Source organism: Bombina bombina, chromosome 4 (genome assembly GCF_027579735.1).
Source record: "Bombina bombina isolate aBomBom1 chromosome 4, aBomBom1.pri, whole genome shotgun sequence".
Taxonomy (NCBI): domain Eukaryota; kingdom Metazoa; phylum Chordata; class Amphibia; order Anura; family Bombinatoridae; genus Bombina; species Bombina bombina.
The window spans coordinates 442,429,502-442,454,384 of NC_069502.1; the positions used below are offsets into that span (position 1 = coordinate 442,429,502).

The window sequence follows — 24,883 nt, forward strand, 5'->3', positions numbered from 1 at the left end:
TTTTTGGATTTAAATCAGGAGTATGCAAACAAAAGATTACACAGCCCTCCACTACTTGTTATTTTGCCCCACATTCTGCATCTTTATATGTGCAACACTCCTGAATGCTCCTCTTGTCTGCAACTTGTTCCTTCACTGTACTTTATGTTTGGTTCAAGTGTATATGTTGTTTATGGATTTGTGAATTTGTGTTTTCTTATAGGTAAACATGATGGGCCTTTTTGGTTCTTATCTATTGTCAAATTCTGTTTCTATAAATGTTTGTGGCTTTGTGCAGCTCATATTGATAAAGAGTTGGTTTATATTTAAAGGGATAGTAGACACCAAAAATGTTATTGTTTAAAAAGATAATCCCTTTGTTTACCATTCCCCAGTTTTGCATAACCAACACTGTTAAAGAAATATACTGTACTTTTTACCTCTGTAATTATATTTTATCTAAGCTTCTGCAGACTGCCTCCTTATCTCAGATCTTTTGACAGACTTTAATTTCAGGTAATTAGTGCTGACTCTTAAATAACTTCATGTGCATGAGTATAATGTTATTTATATGAAACACATGAACTAATGCCCTGTACTATGAAAAACTGTCAAATGCATTCAGATAAGAGGCAGCCTTCGAGGGCTTAGAAATTAACATATAAGCCATTTAGCTTTCAACTAAAAATACCAAGATAACAAAGCAAATTTGATGATAAAAGTAAAATGGAAAGTTGTTTAAAATTACATGCCCTATCTGAATCATGAAAGTTTAGTTTGGACTTTACTATCCCTTTAAGTTTATATTTTGTTTGTAATAGAAAACTAAGTTTGTCATTCTGCTCTATGTGTAAAAAAAATACAGTCCCAGTATTTCCCTTTTAAAAAGGTGGATACCCCTGATATACATCAATATACTCATGGAAAGTTTATTAGTTGTGCATATAATAGTGACATGCAAAGATGTAATACAAACCTTTGTCAACACAGATTACCTCTGGTAAATTTAATAAACTGGCATCTAATATTTTACTGCTATTTATAGTTAGTTTTATTGCATCTGTTGCCTTAATAGTTATATTTTGGTGTAAGCAGAACTATTCATAAAAAATGTGATGTGTTATTATTTTTATGCAGAAATGCAAACATATATTTCATTATTCTAGTTAGTTTGTAATTGTAATAAATAAATGTGCTTATCTATGTGCCAGCAATGTGTCATTACATTTCCCTTTTATGGCAATACTTACTTAATATTATTGTAATGGATGTGCTGTTTCCCTGGGTAGTTGCATTAACAAAAGCAGATACCAGGAATGTGTAATAATTCCCAGGAATTAAATCTTCAATTGTAATGGAAGTTGACGTTACATTTTTACTGAAGGTCGAATTTTCCTGGACCTGAACCAGATAAAAACTTGTGTTTCCCTCTGGTGGTTTCCAATTCAGAGACACAGATCGGGTGTTGGTGCTAAATGTCAGGTTCTTGACTTCTGCAGGTTCTGGAAAAAAAACAGTAACAAAATAAAATTATAAGATGCCGGAAATGTTACAGAATATCATGATGTAACTTTAAGTCCCAATTTGGAAATTTTGAGTGAACCTAAAATTCGGAGATTTACATTCAAAATTGCTGTCCTTTGCAATCAATAATGTTATGTGTTTTTGTCTGTGACTCAATAAACCAATATAATCTTATTGGTTTATATGTTTGTTTGGAAGTCAATAAGCCCTATGGTTATGGTTATTATTTGAAAGACAATTAGTCCTGATGTATACTCCTAAAATATTTATTAATATGCTATACAAATCAAAGGGGTCTATTCATAGTGGTGCAACTAAGCACTGGGACTTAAGTTGTGCCAAGTCAGTTAAAATGGCTTAGCTATTTATCTAAATATCAGCTCTAAAGTCATCCTTTGCAACCAACTTGCATAGCCCAACAAAGTATAAGTTAGTTTTGGGTAAAACATTGCTTTTATCTTGTCGGCTTTAAACAAATAATTGACTCATAAAAAGTTTGAGGTTGACTGACATTTTAAAGGGAAATGAAACTCAAAATATTTTCATGATTCAGACAAACTTTTCAATTTACTTCTATTATATAATTTGCTTAATTCCCTTGGTATCCTTTGCTGAAGAAGCAGCAATGCACTACTGGGAGCTTGCCTATGTTCAGCCACCAATCAGCAGCTCCTGAGCCTTCCTAGGTATCATTTTCAACAAAGGATACCAAGAAAACGAAACAAACTAAATAATAGAAGTAAATTGGAAATTTGTTGCTCTATCTGAATCATGAAAGAAAAAATTGAGTTTCATGTCCTTTTAAATATTAAACAGAATCCCCTTGTAATTATTTTTGTTTAAAGGAACATTGTAGTGCAAAGGATGCATGTTCTAATATGTTACATTTTTGCACTTTTCACCCTTAAGGGCCGATTTAAGAAAGTGCGAGCAGACATTACATAATGTAGAGTATCATGTCCGCCGCACATCGCTAAATACCGGGTAGGATCGGGCGGATTGATGTCGGCATCCTCAGACCAGGCGGACAAGTTATAGAGCTGCAGACTTTAGATCGCTGCTTCATAACTGCTGTTTCCGGTGATCCTGAAGGCTTGCGCGGAAACAGGGGCAACAAGCTTGATATTTTGGCCCTTTAAACTTTATGCGCTCCATGTACTAATAAGCAGTGAACGGGCTGGAGCACTTGCGAAGCAGTAAAGTTCATGTGAGCCTCTTTACCACAATGTAAAGAGCAGCAGTGATACAGCCACTGCTTCTTACCTTTTGACAACTTTGAGGTGGAGGAGAAAAATCACCAAACATTTGTGATGATTGACAGTGTTAGAACAAGGGGCAGCAGGCCGCAGATATACAGTGTCCATTGCCTTCTCAACGTAAAGACAGGTGGACAGGTTTCAAAATCAGGAATCCTTTACAACATTTTACCCTATGTTTGTAACAAACACAACGGAGTTAACACTTGGGGGCTGATTTATCAATGTCTGGCAGATGTGATCCGCTGTCGGCATTTATCATTGCACAAGCAGTTCTGGTGAACTGCTTGTGCAATGCCGCCCCCTGCAGATTCACGGCCAAGCGGCCGCTAGCAGGGAGTGTCAATAACCCGATCATACATGATCTAGCGGATTGATTCTCGCAGCCTCAGAGCAGGCGGACGAGTTAATAAGCAGCTGTCTTAAGACCGTTGCTTCTTAATTCCTGATTTTAATTAGAAGCATTGGGGCCGGTTGACCGCTTGGTAAATCGGCCCCATAGATAAAGTGCTATTTGGGAGATGGAAAGAATGTCTTGTTCCAGCCAGGAAACAGCCAGTGAGCCAATTAGCAGAGGCAGTCACATGATCTGGCCAATCATCAGCTGTGTTCAGCACAGGAGCTGCAGTGCTTGCAGCACATGAGCAGGACTTTACTTATGTGTTTAAACCATTGATATAGGCATGGATTACAAGAGGAGTGCAAAATGCAAGTGGTATGGAGCATTAACCCACTGGCGCAAATTATATTGCATTTTGATAGTGCTTGCATTATTGTGCTGCTGTTATAAGTGGGTGATTAAAATGTATCACACAAGTGATAATATGGTGCATGCTATGGTTTTTTTATGGTACTAACATTTTTCATTCATCAGGCTTTCAAAAGCAAGAATGAACTATGCGTGAGGGCAAAACTTATCCAACAATTTTTAATATGACCCCATTGATCATGCTACTTTCATTCGGTAGTTAGCCTATTGTACCGCATAACATAGATCTACGTCAGACATTCTGGAAGCCCAAGCAGTCTCGGTTGTCAAGTGATAGTGGGCTGCAGGCATCTGCCTTCATATGGTAACAGTGCATGATTAGTGCTCCATTACCATATGAAGTCAGATTGCCTTATCATTACAGACTGTTTAGTGAAGTCGCATTACAAGTTGGTTAACCTTGGCGAATTTTAGTTAAAATTGGTTTAATTTCAAGGCAACTTTCTAATAATAAGTAGACATTTATGCAATTTAAAGGGATATAAAATAAAAAAAACATAATTTATGCTTACCTGATAAATTTATTTCTCTTGTAGTGTATCCAGTCCACGGATCATCCATTACTTATGGAATATATTCTCCTTCCCAACAGGAAGCTGCAAGAGTCCACCCACAGCAAAGCTGCTATATAGCTCCTCCCCTAACTGCCATATTCAGTCATTCGACCGAAAACATGCAGAGAAAGGAAAAACCATAGGGTGCAGTGGTGACTGTAGTTCAAATGAAAAAATTACCTGCCTTAAAGTGACAGGGCGGGCCGTGGACTGGATACACTACAAGAGAAATAAATTTATCAGGTAAGCATAAATTATGTTTTCTCTTGTTAAGTGTATCCAGTCCACGGATCATCCATTACTTATGGAATACCAATACCAAAGCTAAAGTACATGGATGATGGGAGGGACAAGGCAGGTACTTAAACGGAAGTTACCACTGCCTGTAAAAAACCCTTTCTCCCAAAAATAGCCTCCGAAGAAGCAAGGTATCAAATTTGTTAAATTTGAAAAGTATGAAGCGCAGACCAAGACTCCGTCTTGTAAATCTGTTCAACAGAAGCCACATTTAAAAAAGGCCCAAGTGAAAACCACAGCTCTAGTAGAATGAGCTGTAATCCCTTCAGGAGGCTGCTGTCCAGCAGTCTCATAAGCTAAATGAATTATGCTTTTTAACCAAAAAGACAGAGAGGCTGCTGAAGTCTTTTGACCTCTCCTCTGTCCAGAATAGACAACAAACAAGGTGAACGTTTGATGAAAACTGTAGTAGCTTGTAAGTAAAACTTTAAAGCACAAACCACGTCCAATATTGTGTAATAGACGTTCCTTCTTTGAGGAAGGATTAGGATACAAGCATGGAACAACTATCTCTTGAGTGATGTACTTGTTAGATACCACCTTAGGAAAAAACCCAGGTTGGTATGCAGGACTACCTTATCCGTACGAAGGACCAGATAAGGAGAATCACATTGTAACACAGATAACTTGGAGACTCTACGAGTCGAGGAATTAGCTACCCAAAAGGAACTTTCCAAGATAAAGATTGATATCTATGGAACAAAAAAGGTTCAAACGGAACTTCTTGAAGAACCTTAAGAATCAGGTTTAAGCTCCATGGCGGAGCAACAGTTTTAAACACAGGCTTGGATCTAACCAAAGCCTGACCAAATGCCTGAACGTCTAGAATACCTGCCAGACGCTTGTGCAAAAAAAAAAATAGACAGAGTAAAAATCTGTCCCCTTTTAAGGAATTAGCTGACAACCCTTTTCTCAAAAACATCTTGGAGAAAAGATAATATCCTGGGAATCCAGACTTTACTCCATGAGTAAACCTTGGATTCATAACAATCAGATATTTACACCATATCTATGTTCAATTTTCCTAGAGACAGGCTTTCATGTCTGTATTAAGGTATCAATGACTCACTCGGAGAAGCCATGCTTTGATAACATCAAGCGTTCAGTCTCCAGGCAGTCCATCTCAGATTGATTCTATTTAGATGGTTGAAAGGACCCTGAGGTAGAGGGACCTGTCTCAGAAGCAGAGACCGTGATGGAAAGGATGACATGTCCACCAGATCTGCATACCAGGTCCTGCGTGGCTACGCAGGCGCTGTCAAAAACACCAAAGCCCTCTCCTGCTTGGTCTTGACCTCCGGAGGAAATCCCACTCCCCCGGAAGAAAAGTCTGACGACTTAGAAAATCCACCTCCCATTTCTCAACACCTGGGATATGGATAGCTGATAGACAAGAGTGAGTCTCTGTCCAGTGAATTATTGTAAGACTTCTAACATCGCTAGGGAACTTCTGTTCCCCCTTGATGGCTGATGTAAGCCACAGTCGTGTATATTGTCCGACTGAGTATGATGTACCTCAGAGTTGCTAACTGAGGCCAAGTCTGAAGAGCATGGAATATCACTCCCAGTTCCAGAATATTTATTAGAAGGAGGGTCTCCTCCTAAGTCCACTATCCCTGAGCCTTCAGGGAGTTCCAGACTGCATCCCAACCTAAAAGGCTGGCATCTATTGTAACAATTGTCCCATCTGACCTGCGGAAGGTCATACCCTTGGACAGATGGACCCGACATAGTCACCAGAGAAGAGAATCTCTGGTCTCTTGGTCCAGGTTTAACAGGGGGACAAATCTGTGTAATCCCCGTTCCTCTGACTGAGCATGCATAGTTGCAGCGGTCTGAAATGTAGACGTGCAAACGGTACTATGTCCCTTGCCGCTACCATTAAGCCGATTTCATTCATGTACTGAGCCACCGAAGGGCGCGGATGGGATGAAAAAAACACGGCAGAAATTTAGAAACTTTGACAACCTGGACTCCGTCAGGTAAATTTTCATTTCTACAGAATCTATCAGAGTCCCTAGGAGGGAAACCCTTGAGATTGGGGCTAGAGAACTCTTTCCTTGTTCACTTTCCACCCATGTGATCTCAGAAATGCCAGTACTACGTCCGTATGAGACTGGGCAATTTGGATATTTGACGCCTGTATCAGGATGTCGTCTAAATAAGGGGCCACTTCTATGCCCCGCGGTCTAAGGACCGCCAAAGCGACCCCAGAACCTCCATAAAGATTCTTGGGGCTGTAGATATCCCAAAGGAAAGAGCTACAAACTGGTAATGCCTGTCTAGAAAGGCAAACCTGAAAAACGATGGTGATCTTTATGCATCACAATGTGAGGATAAGCATCCTTCAAATCCATTGTAGTCCTCTATTGACTCTCCTGGATCATAGTTAAGATGGTACGAATAGTTTCCATCTTAAATGACGGAATTCTGAGGAATTTGTTTAAGATCTTTAGATCCAAAATAGGTCTGAAGGTTCCCTCTCCTTGGGAACCACAAACAGATTTGAGTAAAAACTCTGTCCCTGTTCCTCTCTTGGAACTGGATGGATCTCGTACACAATGTAAGAATGCCTCCTTCTTTATCTGGTTTGCAGATAATTGTGAAAGGCAAAATCTCCCCTTTTTTTGGGGGGGAATCTTTGAAATCCAGAAGATATCTCTGGGATATAAATTCCAATGCCTAGGGATCCTGGGCATCTCTTGCCCACGCCTGGGCAAAGAATGAAAGTCTGCCCCCTATAGGATCCGTTACCGGATAGGGGTCCGTTCCTTCATGCTGCCTTAGAGGCAGCAGCAGGCTCCTTGGCCTGCTTATCTTTGTTCCAGGTCCGATTGTCTCCAGACCGCCTTGGACTGAGCAAAAATTCCCTCTTGTTTTGCCTTAGAGGAAGAGGATGCCACACCTGCCCTGAAGTTTTTAAAAGGTACGAAAATTAGACTTTTTTTTTTTTTTTTTTGCCCTTGATTTAGACCTATCCTGAGGAAGGGCATGACCTTTTCCTCCAGTGATATAAGCAATAATCTCCTTCAAACCAGGCCCGAATAGGGTCTGCCCCTTGAAGGGAAGTTAAGTAGCTTATTTATTAAAGTCACGACAGCTGACCATGATATAAGCCATAGCGCTCTGCGCGCCAGTATAGTAAAAAACAGAATTCTTAGCCGTTAGTCTAGTCAAATGAACAAGGCATCAGAAAACAAAGGAATTGGCTAGCATAAGCTTGTCAAATATATTCATCCAATGGAGTCGCTTAACTGTAAAGCCTCATCAAGAGACTCAACCCAGAACGCCGCAGCAGCAGTGACAGAAGCAATGTATGCAAGGGGCTGCAGGATAAAACCCTGTTGAATAAAAAAAATTTTATCCATTGGATCTAAAAAGCACAACTGTCCTCGTCAGAGGTAGTGGTACGCTTAGCTAGAGTAGAAACTCTTCTCTCCACCTTAGGAACTGTCTGCCAGAAGTCCCGTGTGGTGGTAACTATTAGAAAACATTCTTCTAAAAAATAGGAGGGGAAGAGAACGGCACACCTGGTCTATCCCATTCCTTATTAAAAAATTTTTAGTAAACCTCTTTAGGTATTGGAAAAACATCAGTACACACCGGCACTGCATATTATTTATCCAGTCTACACAATTTCTCTGGCCCTGCGATTGTACACATTCATTCAGAGCAGCCAAAGCTTCCCTGAGCAACAAGTGGAGGTTCTCAAGCATAAATTTTAAATGTAGAAATATCAGAATCAGGTTAAATCATCTTCCCTGAGTCAAAAAAAAAATCACCCACAGACTAAGCATATTGTGAGGTAGTATCATACATGGTTCTTAAAGCGTCTGTATGCTCTGTATCTACCCCCAGAGCTAACTGCTTTCCTTTAATTTCAGGTAGTCTGACTAATACTGCTGCCAGAATATTATTCACCACCTTTGCCATGTCTTGTAAAATAAACGCTATGGGCGCCCTTGATGTACTTGGCGCCATTTGAGCGTGAGTCCCTGAAGCGGGAGTCGAAGGGTCTGACACGTGGGGAGAGTTAGTCGGCATAACTTTCCCCACGACAGAATCCCCTGGTAAAGAAACGCTATGGGTGCCCTTGATGTACTTGGCGCCATTTGAGCGTGAGTCCCTAAAGCGGGAGTCAAAAGGTCTGACACGTGGGGAGAGTTAGTCGGCATAACTACCCCCACGACAGAATCCTCTGGTGATAATGTTTTTAAAGACAAAAAATGATCTTTATTGTTTAACATGAAATCAGTACATCTGGTACACATTCTAAGATGGGGTTCCACCATGGCTTTAAAACATAATGAACACAGAGCTTCCTCTATGTCAGACATGTTAGAACAGACTAATAATGAGACTAGTAAGCTTGGAAAACACTTTAAATCAAGTTAACAAGCAAATATATAAAACGTTACTGTGCCTTTAAGAGAAACAAATTTTGTCAAAATTTGAAAAACAGTGAAAAAAAGGCAGTAAAACAAACGAAATTTTTACAGTACATGTAATAAGGTAACAGAGCATTGCACCCACTTGCAAATGGATGATTAACCCCTTAATGCAAAAAACAGATTAAAAAAAAAATAAAAAAAAAATGACATAGACGTTTTTAAAAACAGACACAACAAACTGCCACAGCCAACAGTGGGAAGCTTCAGTTAACTGTTTCTATGCAAAATTTAAGCCAGCCATGTGGAAAAAACTTAGGCCCCAATTAAGTTTTATCACCAAACATATGTTAAAAAACGATTAAACATGCCAGCAAACGTTTTAAAACACATTTTTACAAGAGTATGTATCTCTATTAATAAGCCTGATACCAGTCGCTATCGCTGCATTTAAGGCTTTACTTACATTACTTCGGTATCAGCAGTATTTTCTTAGTCAATTCCATTCCTAGAAAAATATTTTACTGCACATACCTTATCTGCAGGAAAACCTGCACGCCATTCCCCCTCTGAAGTACCTCACTCCTCAGAATGTGTGAGAACAGCAAATGGATCTTAGTTACGTCTGCTAAGATCATAGAAAAACGCAGGCAGATTCTTCTTCCAAATACTGCCTGAGATAAACAGCACACTCCGGTGCCATTTAAAAATAACAAACTTTTGATTGAAGAATAAACTAAGTAGAAAGCACCACAGACTCTCACAACCTCCTATCTATGTTGAGGCTTGCAAGAGAATGACTGAATATGGCAGTTAGGGGAGGAGCTATATAGCAGCTTTGCTGTGGGTGGACTCTTGCAGCTTCCTGTTGGGAAGGAGAATATATTCCATAAGTAATGGATGATCCGTGGACTGGATACACTTAACAAGAGAAAAATGTTGTGATTTAGGGCCGGATGATCTAAAGGTCTCTTGGCAAGCGAGATTATTAAAGAATGCTCGCCAGTACTTTTATTTCCCTGTTGGAAGAATTTAAAGCCACATTTTACCCTGAAAACAGGTTGTCTTGCTAAGGGGCATATACTGCATTTTCAAAAGGGGAGGAGATGCGGACATTACAAAAGTGCACAATAAAATTTGTAGTTTAAAAATATTACAAACAAATAATTGAACCATTCACACAAAAATATGCAGGGAAAAAAATTGTATTGTTGAAGGGATAGTAAAGTCTAAATTAAACTTTCATGATTCAGATAGAGCATGTAATTTTAAACCACTTTCTAATTTACTTTTATCATCAAATTTGCTTTGTTCTCTTGGTACTCTTTGTTGAAAGCTAAACCTAGGTAGGCTCATATGCTAATTTCTAAGCTCTTGAAGGCAGCCTCTTATATGAATGCGTTTAACAGTTTTTCACATTAGAGGGTGTTAGTTCATGTGTTTTATATAAATAACATTGTGCTCACACACGTGAAGTTATTTAAGAGTCAGAACTTATTGCCTGAAATGCAAGTCTGTCAAAAGATCTGAGATATGGAGGCAATCAGCAGAAGCTTAGATACAAGGTCATTGCAAAGGTAAAAAGTATATTTCTATAACAGTGTTGGTTATGTAAAGCTAGCAAATGGTGAATAAAGGAACTATCTACCTTTTTTTTAAAAAAATACAATAACATTTTTGGTGTTTACTATCCCTTTAAGGTGCTTTAAAAATCATAACAAAATTCTTCACCAAAAATCGTATTTTATCAAAAATGTAAAATTTGTATGAAAATTAATTGTATTAAATATGCAGAGTGTAAAACGTAACTTAAGTAACACAGGATTGCAAAAATCTTCAAAATTTGTACTTTTAAATACAAAATACAAAGCTTTTTCATAAAATGGGCTGAACATAGCCGTTCCATGGGCATACATGAAATTCTCTCTCTAATTCCAGCGTAATTCTGTAAAGATTTTCCCACTACAAATCTCCCATACGGCTGAAATTACGAGGTTAGATCATTGGGCACTTAGAGAGAGAATACAGTTTTACTTCTACTATTAAATTTGCTTTGCGCCGTTGGTATTCTTTTTTTGAAGAGATACCTAGTTAGGCGTTGAGCACTACATGGCAGGAAATAGTGCTGCTATCTAGTGCTCTTGCAAATGGCTAACAATCTTGCAAAACGGCTGCCAAATAATGCTCCAGACATGTGCACTCTCCTAAGCTTACGTCTCTGTTTTTTAACAAAAGATACCGAGAGAACAAAGAAAAGGTAATACAAATAAATTAGAAAGTTGTTTAAAATTGCATGCTCTAAAGAAACTAAAGAAAGAAAATTTGGTTTAACGTCCCATTAAAGCAGCAGAATTTGATCAACACATTTTTTATTACTTTTAGTCAGAATTTAAAGAATAGATGGAGACTCTTACTGCAGAGATTTCTTTCCAAAAAGAAAATGACTTTCACTGTTATTAAATATTAATAACCACTATCCTTTCTATTAATATGTACTAATAAACTTTCCTGTAGCACATAGTGAAGACATTCTAGGAGTAATGCGCTTGTTAAAGGGACATAATACTCATATGCTAAATCACTTGAAACTGATGCAGTATAACTGTAAAAAGCTGACAGGAAAATATCACCTGAGCATCTCTATGTAAAAAAGGAAGATATTTTACCTCACAATCTCCTCAGCTCAGCAGAGTAAGTTCTGTGTAAAAAGTTATACTTCACCTGCTCCCAGCTGCAGGTAAAAATGAAGAAATGAACAGCAGCCAATCAGCATCAGCAGTGCTGAGGTCATGAACTCTTACTGTGATCTCATGAGATTTGACTTAACTCTCATGAGATTTCATAGTAAGCTTCCTTTACCTGATTGGTGAAATAATATGAGAGTGCACGAAGCTCATCCTTTCAGTTGTCCCGGGACAGACACACTAAAATGCTGCTTAGAAATCCTTTACAATGGGAGGTGGCTACTGAGGAACTTTTGAGGTAAAATATCTTTCTTTTTTACATAGAGATGTTCAGGAGATATTTTCTAGTCAGCTTTTTACAGCTATACTGCATCAGTTTCAAGTGTTTAAACATTTGGGTATTATGGCCCTTTAAGCATACATTTTTATTACTAAAAGACTCATTACATTTTATATTCTTACTTGTATTAAACAATATACTCTGTGATTGACTATTATTTGCTGTTATGAAAACCGTGTAGTAGTTTCCAGGTGTCAGATTCTCCAGATAAACTTCTCTTGATGTTACATACAGCAATAAGGAAGGTTCTCCCACTACAGACACTGTGTAATTGATGGCTCCACTGACTTGGTGACTCCATTGTAGATATGCAGTTTTGGTTGACACCTCCTTTACAGTAAGGTTAAAGATATCTGAATCTGAAATGCAACCACAGTACCAGTGAATACAAAATCCTACATTATTACAAGTACAGTAAATGTTCCTGGTGAATAATATGATCTTAGGATGCATGAGATGATAGCTTTATACTGTTCCTTTTCAAGAACCAATTGTATTTATCTAAAAAGTGACAAGTTACATCAAATTTCAATATGTAGTATATTAGAGATAGTTATAATAAATGAAATATCACTGTAAAACTATTGCTGTATGTTTTAGGTTTCTCAAATTTATGATGACAACCTCAGGGAACGTTCTTGGCAGACAGGTTATTCTTGAGTCACAGTACAAATATTAATAGGGGAATGATATTTGTAAACCTGAGAAACTGTGTCCTGCAACAGGAAAGGAATACAGATTTACTTTGTGTCAATAGTTTAGCAAAGGCTTATGGCTAAAAGAAAATGTGGCACGTGAGACAGTGTTGGTCCTATATGAAACAAATATTTATATAAAGTTTATCCTACATGCTGCTCTTCCAGGGACTTTGTTTCCTTTATTTAAATTGAGGTACACTACTAGGGGACGAATTATCAACCTCCGAATGGAGCTTGATGCCCCTGTCTCCACACAAGCCTTCAGGCTCACCGGAAACGGCAGTTATGAAGCAGCGGTCTAAAGACTGCTGCTCCATAACTAATCTGCCTGCTCTGAGGCTGCAGTCTTCAATCCGCCGATCCTATACGAATGGGCTGATTGAAACCCCCCTGCTAGAGGCCAATTGGGCGCGAATCTGCAGGGGGCGGCATTGCACAAGCAGTTCACAAGAACTGCTGGTGCAATGATAAATGTCGACAGCGTATGCTGTCTGAATTTATTAATGTGCGGCGGACATGATATGCTACATCGTATCATGTCCGTCCGCACTTTAATAAATCGGCCCCTTAGTCTCTAAACAGCAGAAGCATGTCGCTTCCTCTAATTTGAGCCAATATTAATGGTGTCTTTACCACTGGGTGTAAAATATACCCACTCATATGGACTAGAACAGGTTGGAGACCTGGACACATGGACGTTTTAAGTTCATTGCTTCTGTGGCTTACTGACTTCATATAGCCTGAGAAAATGCATAATGTAATTACTTTCTACACAAATATAGTCTCCTGTAGAACTGGCAAGTACCGATATTTTCATATAAATATTTGCTTTAGATACAGTAAAACCTTTGTTTTCTAGTTTCACAATCCTTCTAACCGTTCATGTCTGTGACTCTGTAATTAACCCTTTATAGAGATATATGAGGAAATTTACCAAGCTATGAATGCAGCTCTTACCCCTTGCGGTGCAGACTTGCTCTAATCGCATAAGAGACGGCGGAGTTAAAACATGCGGACTGATCCAGGATGAGTGAAATGCCCGGCTCTAGCGCAATTTGTTGGGTGAAAACAATGGACGAAATTGTATATTTGAAATGTGCTTGTAAACATTTGTGACTAATAGCCACATTAGTTTTTCTTTTGAGATAATACAAAATCCTCACACAAAGGGTAACAAATGTATTTTATTGAAAGCAATGATAACAGATTTATACAATTGTGAAATATTGTTGACTGTAGTGACTCTGGATGAGATAAAGCACTGTTGTTCTCCATCTGTAAAATAAAAATATACTCATATAATCACATATAAAATCATTTTAATTGTTACACATTTTTTGTAATAATTACTTAAAGGGATAGTCTAGTCAAAATTAAACTTTCATGAATCAGATAGAGCATGCAATTTTAAGCAACTTTCTAATTCCCACCTATTATCAAATTTTCTTCGTACTTTTGGTATCTTTATTTGAAAAAAAAAAACAAGAATGTAAGCTTAGGAGCCAGCACATTTTTGGTTCAGCACCTGTATCGTGCTTGCTGATTGGTGGCTAAATGTAGTCACCAATAAGCAAGCGCTATCCAGGGTGTTGAACCTAAAATGGGCTCTTAAGCTTTACATTCCTGCTTTTAAAATAAAGATAGCAAGAGAACAAAGAAAAATTGATAATAGGAGTAAATTAGAAAGTTGCTTAAAATTGCATGCTCTATCTGAATCATGAAAGTTTAATTTTGACTAGACTATCCCTTTAACATAAACATATATGAACAATACCTCTTAAAGTGGGAGCATCCATTATCACGTCAAAGGCAGGAATATATGGTGTTCTTGTTAATGACTCTTGTGTGAATATAATAAAAAGACACTTACACTGAAAAAACACGATTCACAGGTTTTCAGTGTTTTATTATAAATGGTTTTTTTAAAAAAATCAAATGAAATACTGTATCAAAAAACATAGAGAGACAGACAGACAGAGACGGAGATTGGGCTGACAAAGTGACTTTAGCCATCTAAAAGCTTCCATCGATTCCTTTATTAGACAATAAAGGTAGTATTTACACCTAATACAGTATTATTATTATTGTAGGTCTGTGCTGACTTTGGAAATGGGATTTATTTCTCTTCTGAGTTCTGCAAAGCAAAGAAAAATGAATTTAGTCATGTTAGGTAGTAGAAATCTTACAATGACGCTTGGCTAATAAAACCTATCATTTATAATTTGTTCTGTCATTGAAAGGTTTCACAGTAAAACACAGAACTTGTCTTTGTTTGTCTTCTAAAGAGCTCACATATATAATGAAAAGATTCTAAAGAGAACAACCATGCACCTAAAGTAAACAAAAAAGAAAAGAAAACTGTAAATGTGTGCATCATAGTAACTTTAAGGGTTACTTTCTTGCCTTTTTTATGACTTTGCAGAAAACAAATGAAAGAAAAATGTGGATAATACCTTGAATGGCCAAAATGGTAAACTTTTTAATAAATTTTCTGCAGAATGGCTGGACATCTTCAATAAACTACAAAAAAAAAAGAAAAGAAAAGAAAGATAATTAGAAAAGATAAAATAAGGCGGAGCATTGTTTTGTTTTTTTTGTTAACAATGTATTGCATATAAATAGACGTAATGTAATATCAAGCAAAGTAAATGACATATAGTTAAAATACAGAATACAATGGAATACTAACATGGTAGAAAAATGTTTTATAGAGCCCATAAAAGCTATATGAAAATAAAAACTAGACAGGGATTTATTTTTAAGGGTTATGCCAAAACCCTGTGAGATGAGGGGGATTTCATTTTGGAATTGGTATGCCTTTTAATGTTTGTTTGGGAACACTGGCATTAAAGTAAATTTCTTGCCAATGAATTTCTTTTGTTGTGTTTTGTGAATTATGTGTGTGCATTCATAATATACATTTGTATTGTTTGTGTAAGCATATCTATGTTTTATATTTGTGTAGTGTTTGCACGGTATGTAGCAAATGTCTGTGAGTAGTGCTTGTGAAGCGTTTGTGTGCCTGTGCTCAGAATGTACATAGTGTTTTTGTGTGGAGTGTGTGTCTTTGTGTATAGTTTGTAATGTTTGTGTGAAGATTGTGCATATGTGTAGTGTAGTGCATTTGTGTAGAGATTGTGTGTTGTTGGCTTGTGTGTATGTATAGTGATTGTGTAGAGATTGTGTGTTGTTGGTGTGCGTGTAGGGATTGTGCAGTTTGTTAGTAATGTGTGTTTATGTAGCATGTGTGGGTAAAATGTTTACTGTTTGTGTGATGTGTGTAGTGTTTGTGTGGTATGTAGCAAATGTCTGTGAGTAGTGCTTGTGAAGCATTTTTGTGCCTGTGCTCAGAGTGTACATAGTGTTTTTGTGGGTTGTATGTGTGGAACATTTGTGTGGAGTGTGTGTCTTTGTGTATAGTGCATGTGTAAATGTGTGATGTGCATAGCGTTTTTGTAGTCTGTGTAGTGTGTGTAGCTTGACTCCCATATATATATGTATATATATATATATAAACTCTAACATGCATATTTGCCTAGACTACAAGTGAAGTATAAAAATAATAACATTATTGTGTTGTAACATAGCTAGAGCTCACTTCAACTTTTACTTCCATATTACAAATTCAGAGTAAAATGTTAACACTGGAGCAAAAGTCTAGGGCGTACTTATATCTGGAGGCAAGACAGTATGACCACTCTAAATCCATCACATAATAGACTTCAATGGGGGGAGGGGCGCTAGAAAACTCAGGTCCTGGTTATCTCTCAACCTGAAGGTGAACTAAACCGAAAGTGAAATAGTTCTTCTACTAATTATTCAACTATATGTATGTGTGTTTGTACTCACATATTTATATATATATATATATATATATATATATATATATATATATATATCCTGTATATATATATATATATATATATATATATATATATATATATATATATATATATATATATACAGAGAGAGAGAGAGAGAGAGAGAGAGAGAGAGGCGCTTATATATTAAGCACTCACTGGTCTTCAGTCATCTGTGGTAAAAATTATTTTATTGGTGTAACGTTTCGGGATATAACCTATCACCCTGTTCTATCCATTGAAAGTATAGGGTGCGCTAAAAAACAATGTTGTCCGCACTAACATTCTCTGTTAAATCTATTTTACCATTCAATTGTAATACTAGATAGTGCGCTATTCTTACCGCACGGTCGCAATATAGAGAGCGTACCCTGTGCCATCAATAACGATCAACTTGTCATTATAAAGGGAAACTAATAAATATAAATGTGACTTGGGGATGAAGTGAATAAACACCACATTGATGAGTAATAAATGGGAGTTTGTTGAAGAGACAAGTGCCACAATATGGGGAGGTTGCTGGGCAAAATAAGGTACAGAAGACATCATAATATTAAACACTACCACTTCACCCCACTTACATTTTAGCAATAATATTTTACAATGCCAGTTATTTTATATACAGTATAGGGAAATGTGACAATTTACCTGTTATCTCTAAAACTTAGGCAGAAAATATATAAAACGATTTAACTAAGTAATAAAAATGAATTCATGGTTTGTCACTAGATAGTGTAAGATACATGTTACAAGCCCCTTCCCCACGTTATGTGATTCAGGTCTGTTATTAGATAATATAAGATTCATGTTACAAGCCCCTTCCCCACGTTATGTGATTCAGGTCTGTTATTATAAAGTATAAGATTCATGTTACAAGCCCCTTCCCCACGTTATGTGATTCAGGTCTGTTAGTAGAAAGTATAAGATTCATGTTACAAGCCCCTTCCCCACGTTATGTGATTCAGGTCTGTTATTAGATAATATAAGATTCATGTTACAAGAGCCTTCCCCACGTTATGTGATTCAGGTCTGTTATTAGATAATATAAGATTCATGTTACAAGCCCCTTCCCCACGTTATGTGATTCAGGTCTGTTATTATAAAGTATAAGATTCATGTTACAAGCCCCTTCCCCACGTTATGTGATTCAGGTCTGTTATTATAAAGTATAAGATTCATGTTACAAGCCCCTTCCCCACGTTATGTGATTCAGGTCTGTTAGTAGAAAGTATAAGATTCATGTTACAAGCCCCTTCCCCACGTTATGTAATTCAGGTCTGTTATTAGATAATATAAGATTCATGTTACAAGCCCCTTCCCCACGTTATGTGATTCAGGTCTGTTATTAGATAATATAAGATTCATGTTACAAGCCCCTTCCCCACGTTATGTGATTCAGGTCTGTTATTATAAAGTATAAGATTCATGTTACAAGCCCCTTCCCCACGTTATGTGATTCAGGTCTGTTATTATAAAGTATAAGATTCATGTTACAAGCCCCTTCCCCACGTTATGTGATTCAGGTTTGTTATTAGAAAGTATAAGATACATGTTACAAGCCCCTTCCTCATGTTATGTGATTCAGGTCTGTTATTAGAAAGTATAAGATTCATGTTACAAGCCCCTTCCCACGTTATGTGATTCAGGTCTGTTATTAGAAAGTATAAGATTCATGTTACAAGCCCCTTCCCCATGTTATGTGATTCAGGTCTGTTATTAGAACGTATAAGATTCATGTTACAAGCCCCTTCCCCACGTTATGTGATTCAGGTCTATTATTAGAAAGTATAAGATTCATGTTACAAGCCCCTTCCTCACGTTATGTGATTCGGGTCTATTATTAGAAAGTATAAGATTCATGTTACATTACAAGCCCCTTCCCCGCGTTATGTGATTCAGGTCTGTTATTAGAAAGTGTAAGATACATGTTACAAGCCCCTTCCCCACGTTATGTGATTCAGGTCTGTTATTAGAAAGTATAAGATTCATGTTACAAGCCCCTTCCCCACGTTATGTGATTCAGGTCTGTTATTAGAAAGTGTAAGATACATGTTACAAGCCCCTTCCCCACGTTATGTGATTCAGGTCTGTTATTAGAAAGTATAAGATTCATGTTACAAGCCCCTTCCCCACGTTATGTGATTCAGGTCTGTTATTAGAAAGTGTAAGATACATGTTACAAGCCCCTTCCCCACGTTATGTGATTCAGGTCTGTTATTAGAAAGTATAAGATTCATGTTACAAGCCCCTTCCCCACGTTATGTGATTCAGGTCTGTTATTAGAAAGTATAAGATTCATGTTACAAGCCCCTTCCCCACGTTATGTGATTCAGGTTTGTTATTAGAAAGTATAAGATTCATGTTACAAGCCCCTTCCCCACGTTATGTGATTCAGGTCTGTTATTAGAAAGTATAAGATTCATGTTACAAGCCCCTTCCCCACGTTATGTAATTCAGGTCTGTTATTAGAAAGTATAAGATTCATGTTACAAGCCCCTTCCCCACGTTATGTAATTCAGGTCTGTTATTAGAAAGTATAAGATTCATGTTACAAGCCCCTTCCCCATGTTATGTGATTCAGGTCTGTTATTAGAAAGTATAAGATTCATGTTACATGCCCCTTCCCATGTTATGTGATTCAGGTCTGTTATTAGAAAGTATAAGATACATGTTGCAAGCCCCAATTAAATGATAACATAGTAAGGTACTTTATATTTGTGGAAGTATTGTAAAATAATAGCAAGTTTACTTCCTATATAATTTAATGTTGTTATGTTATTTTAATAAAAGTTAAAGGGACATGAAACTCAATTTTTTTTTTTTAATTTAGACAGAACATATAATTGTAAACATTTCCAATTTACTTCTATTATCAATTTTGCTTATTTTTCTTGGTACATTTATTGAAGAAGCATCAATGCACTTTTGGGAGCTAGCTAAATACATCTGTAAGCCAATGACAGCAGACATATATGAGCAACCACCAATAAGCAGCTAGCTCCCAGTTCCTGAGCCTACATAGGTATTTTTTATCAACAAACGATACCAAGAGAACAAAGCAAACTAGGTAATAGCAGTAGAAAAATTCATTAAAATTGTATGTTCTATCTGAATCATGACAGAAAAAGTTTGGGTTTCATCTCCCTTTAAGAAAGTCAAATATTAAAGGGACAGTAAAGTATATATTTTTTTATACTACAATTGTGCAGATGACACAATTAGTCACTTCAATGATATGGTCACCTTCTAAAATATAAAGATATTCTTATTTTGATAGGTTGCAGAGTCTCTGTTGATATCCCCAAGCTGCATCACATTGTTGTTGTTCAATCACAACCCCCATTGATCTTAGTTTTCCCATCAAAGGACTTTGGACCATCAAAATAAACATATCTTTATTTTTTTAGAAGGTGATCATATTAAAGTAACTAATTGTGCACATGCTGCACAATAGTAGTACAAAAATATTGTTTACTGCCCCTTATCGCAAATATGGTGCTGTAGCTGTCTGTCTACTAGCCATAAGTTTGTCTCAGTTGCAAAGTTTAGACACATGTAATGCTTTATTTACTTATTCACTTTTGTTTATTACTACAATATCCCTTTAAATATTGTTGAATGTTCTTTAATAAATTGCACCAGTAGATACACTCTCTTATTGACAGTATATCTGGTTTATTGTACTGTAATATAATCAGTAGAATAACCCAGGTATACTGTCAATAGGAGAGTTTTTAAAAGGGCATGTCAAATCAGTGAGGGTTTAGCTCGTCCACTGGTATTACAAGTTGAAAGTAAATGAGATTGTTTGAGCGCAATTGTGATTTACACTAGAATGATTACCAAGACTTCAGAGCTCTGGTTAACTGTTTTGCAAAACAAAAATTTGCACAAAACACATTACATTTTTTTTTACAAACTACACTTATACTCTAATAAAAATTATTTTGAAAAAAAGATTGCACAAATAAAGTTCTCAAAGATATGAGGTCGGCAAATGGCTTTAACATTAAGATACATACATGTCTAAAGATATATATGTATGTATATTTATATGTCTATCTATGTATAAATGTGTATTTATGTATTTATTTGTCTATATATATGTATTTACAGACATATATACACATATAAACACATAAATACATATGTACACATATATAAACATATATATAAGTGTATTGGAGCCCTTTGCAGTTAAGTAGATGAAAACATGAAAAAAAAACATATTTATGCAATATTCATATTTAATAAAGGTTTTAACTATCTATTTAGTGTAACAATTTCACATTTAAATGTTCTGCAAATAGCAGAATATGTTCTAAGTATTTATAAAAAGATATTCATATACATATCTATACCTATAAAAAATATCAGATATATGTAGAAATATGTATTTAAGAATAAATAGAACATATTATTCTATGTGAAGAACATTGGAATGTGAAAAATTATTATCTTCATGTTGGGTTAGCGCACATGAGAACATGCGATCGGGTTTGCTTGAAAGTAGGGTGTTAAGATTGTTTTCCTCTTTTTTTCCTCCATTGACATCTATGGGGGAATACGTGAACACACATGTGAAATTGTAAGTTCAGCTTTTTGCGCTTGTTAGGTTAGCATGCGAGCGAATACAGTTTACTTTCAAATCATAATACAAGCACAACCCGACAAGCACAAAGAGCTTACTTCTAGCGCAATTAACGCTTGAAACTTATATTTTTTCTTATAAGTTGTTCATGGTATAGATACAATTACATTTTAATATTATTTTTGCAGGATATAAATGTCCTCACAGTACATATGCCAATATCATGTGATCGACTGAGAATGTATAAACAAACACACACACACATACGCACACTGACACAAAACTAATGTGCTGCAATAGCATCAAGCAGTACAATAAAAGGTAACAATCAATAAAAGGTTTATATCTTAACTTTTTAAAATGAATTCATATAGATTTTATTGTACTTTTCTTCCAAAACAAATCCTCACAAGTTTAAAAAAACAAAGAGAAAGAAAACTTAACAAGGAAGTCATAAAATAATTCTAATATTGTTAGTAAAGAATTCCTTGATAAGATCATACAACGTTACAACACATTTGCTCTGTAAACATTCTATAAATCCTATACACACTGAGTCATGCTTGTGCTTCAGGACGGCACATAACTGGATGAAGCTATTCAGATGCTACAGAAAGTGCATATACGTACAGACAGAACGACAGATATCAATTTGTTCTTTTGGTATTTTTATTTGAAAAGCAGAAATATAAGCAATAAGAGCCGGGTTATTTTTTGTTCAGCACCTGGGTAGTGCTTGCTGGTGGCTATATGTAGCCACCAAACAGCAAGCACTACCCAGGGTGCAGAACCAAAAATGATCCGACTTCTAAGCTTACAGTCTTGCTTTTTCAAATAAAGATACCAAGAGAATGAAAAAAATTGATAATAGGAGTAAATTAGAAAGTTGCTTAAAATTGCATGTTCTGTCCAAATCATGAAAGAAAACATTTGGGTATCATATCCCTTTAATCAAAAGCTGATCTAGTGGCTTGTGGTTTGTAGGTTCAAATATCCACAAGGTAAATAAATAAAAATTGGTTCACTTGATAATGGGGAATAAATGGGTACTGTGACCCCCCCCCCCTTAATGTGTTTCCAATTATCTATATACTTGCTGTGTATAAAACTGTTTACACATAGTTTCTCTACCTTTATTTTGTTATTTGAAATAGCTGATTGACCATTGCTCTCCATGCAAGATCAGCCCATTAGATTGGCTGTGGTTTCAGCAGAAATAGCTATTTCATAATAAGAAATAAACAAATTTCATACATTTTTTTCCATACATTTTAAACTTTGCAGCTAGTATAACAAGTAACTGAAAACACATTAAGGGGAAACCAGTTTTACAGTACACAATCCTTTAATTCAAAGAAAGGTGACATTTCTCTAGTAACCATATTTAGATGTAGCAATATATATCATTTCAATATAATTTTAATATTTAAATAGTTACATACATAAATGCACTTAAATTCACACTGGTAGCTATACATAAATTTATATTGTTAAAACATATGCACATGCTGTCGTTCATATAGTTAGACATATTTACTATCAGCATAAAAATCTAGAATAATACCTTCTTGCTAGCGTATATAACTTAGAGAGCAAGAATAATTAGTGCACGTTACCTCAGATCCACCATAATGTCCCTGAGCTTGTAACCTTCCTGTATTCCTGATCCTACTGTGTGAGCATAATACTTAGTTCTTTTGTAATTGAGCTATAACTTTCAGGAAGTAAAGTGAATAATATATTTGCATGACTACAAAACATATTAACATATATATCTAAACAATGTGACCATTCTACAATTTATTTTTTATACAATGTGGTCTTCATAGTTTTGTGCCAAGCTCAGGTTTTTATCAATTTGCTCCAGGCTGGGGGCATTTTCTGTTCTTCTAGAAAACTCAGTGAAACGCTCAGTTAATTATAGCATACGGCATATTTTGTCCAACTGAACTCAAATTACCCTGTCACTCACCTAGGTGCTTAGAATTTTTATTTTTGTACAAGTGCTAAAGTATACAGGGTGTATCAGTAACAAATGAAGCACTGCTACTGTATATCCATTTAGCTAGTGTATTGCCAGGGAGCAAAATAAGTAGTGGTATGACCAACTACAAAGGTGTATACTAGATAGCACTCCTCACCATTTGAAACACTGAAAATAAAAGATCTATGTTTTTATTTATACACTCTGTGTGTGTTGTATTAATTATGGTTTACACTTGTGAAATACATGAATGTTCCAAATTTCTGGGAACACATAAAGGTTAAAAGTTAAATTGTATTAGTCAATATTAAAAAAATGGGGAAAAACACACAATTTCAAAAAAAATTGTGTAAGCACAGTAATAAAGCACCAAAGAGGTACTAGTGTAATCATTGAAGATATTATACTGCATAAATATTATTAACCCAAATAGTGGCTCAGTATTGTAATTGCGGAATGTGAGTCCCACTTTACTGAAATAGCAGCAATGACTAATCTGGCTTCCTCCAATCACGGCTTCCCCCCCCAGGGGAGTCATTGCCTGAGACCATGCCGTGATTGGAGGACACAGGATTAGTGTGACATATGAAGAGAGGATCTCCATGTGGGGGAAACTGCTCTGGCTGTGAAAAGAAGAAAGGTAAGTTTTTAAACAAAACGACTGCTTTCTAACCTTTGATGAATGAAAGTGCCGCTGTTTTAATAGTATTTTTAAAAACCGGGCTTCATTCATCAAAGTTTACCTTCACTTTAAGACCGCTGCTTCATAACTGCTGTTTCCGGCAAGCCTGAATGCTTGCGCGGAAACAGGGGCATCAAGCTCCATTCGGAGCTTGATCATTCGGCCCCTATACTTTTATTGTTGGCACCTGTCTGACTAATTAATTAACTTCGCCTGGTCTGTTCTTCAGCTTAAAATCCTCAGGTCAGGTTTAAACAGCACATTTTGTGGCTGCTACCAGCATAACAACTTTCCTGAAGGATTCAAGACATCTTTACTGCGTCTGATACTATCTGCTACATTCTCTTCCAGGAATTGAGAGAGACACAGGACCTTAAAATTATTGACTATCATCCTATAATACCTCATCACAGTCAAAACCAAAAATGGTTTCCTCAATATCATTGGGAATATACCGGTCTCAAATATCATGACTATTATTTTCTTAAAATAACTTTTATACGGCTAGATTTAGAGTTTGGCGTTAGCCGTCAAAACCAGCGTTAGAGGCTCCCAACGCTGGTTTTGGGCTACCGCTGGTATTTAGAGTCAGTCAGGAAAGGTTCTAATGCTCACTTTCCAGCCGCAACTTTTCCATACCGCGGATCCCCTTACGTCAATTGCGTATCCTATCTTTTCAATGGGATCTTTCTAATGTCGGTATTTAGAGTTGTGGCTGAAGTGAGCGTTAGAAATCTAACGACAAAACTCCAGCCGCAGAAAAAAAACAGGAGTTAAGAGCTTTCTGGGCTAACGCCGGTTCATAAAGCTCTTAACTTCTGTGCTCTAAAGTACACTAACACCCATAAACTACCTATGTACCCCTAAACCGAGGCCCCCCACATCGCCGCCACTCTATTAAAAATTTTTAACCCCTAATCTGCCGACCGCACACCGCCGCCACCTACGTTATCCCTATGTACTCCTAATCTGCTGCACCTAACATCGCCGACACCTACATAATAATACGAATGACGGTTCCTTTAAGGGACGTCATCCAAGATGGCGTCCCTCGAATTCCGATTGGCTGATCAGCCAATCGGAATTAAGGTAGGAAAATTCTGATTGGCTGATGGAATCAGCCAATCAGATTCAAGTTCAATCCGATTGGCTGATCCGATCAGCCAATCAGATTGAGCTTGCATTCTATTGGCTGTTCCGATCAGCCAATAGAATGCAAGCTCAATCTGATTGGCTGATCGGATCAGCCAATCGGATTGAACTTGAATCTGATTGGC

The 24,883-nt window shown here is 36.6% G+C and overlaps 1 protein-coding gene and 1 long non-coding RNA gene across 2 annotated transcripts in view; both read right to left on the minus strand.

The window, feature by feature from the left end:
• The window catches only part of LOC128656400 (titin-like), a 491,015-nt gene extending 478,732 nt beyond the window's left edge, over positions 1-12,283 (minus strand). Inside the window, exons 1-2 of the mRNA XM_053710280.1 lie at positions 11,914-12,283; positions 1,230-1,481 (exon numbers count right to left, since the gene is read on the minus strand). Coding sequence (XP_053566255.1) covers positions 1,230-1,481; positions 11,914-12,244 — 583 coding nt within the window. The 5' untranslated portion in view covers positions 12,245-12,283. The remainder of the gene's footprint in view (positions 1-1,229; positions 1,482-11,913) is intronic.
• Positions 12,284-14,319: 2,036 nt separating this feature from the next.
• The window catches only part of LOC128655423 (uncharacterized), a 65,380-nt gene continuing 54,816 nt past the window's right edge, over positions 14,320-24,883 (minus strand). Inside the window, exons 3-4 of the long non-coding RNA XR_008401789.1 lie at positions 14,943-15,009; positions 14,320-14,623 (exon numbers count right to left, since the gene is read on the minus strand). This is a non-coding gene — a long non-coding RNA (uncharacterized LOC128655423). The remainder of the gene's footprint in view (positions 14,624-14,942; positions 15,010-24,883) is intronic.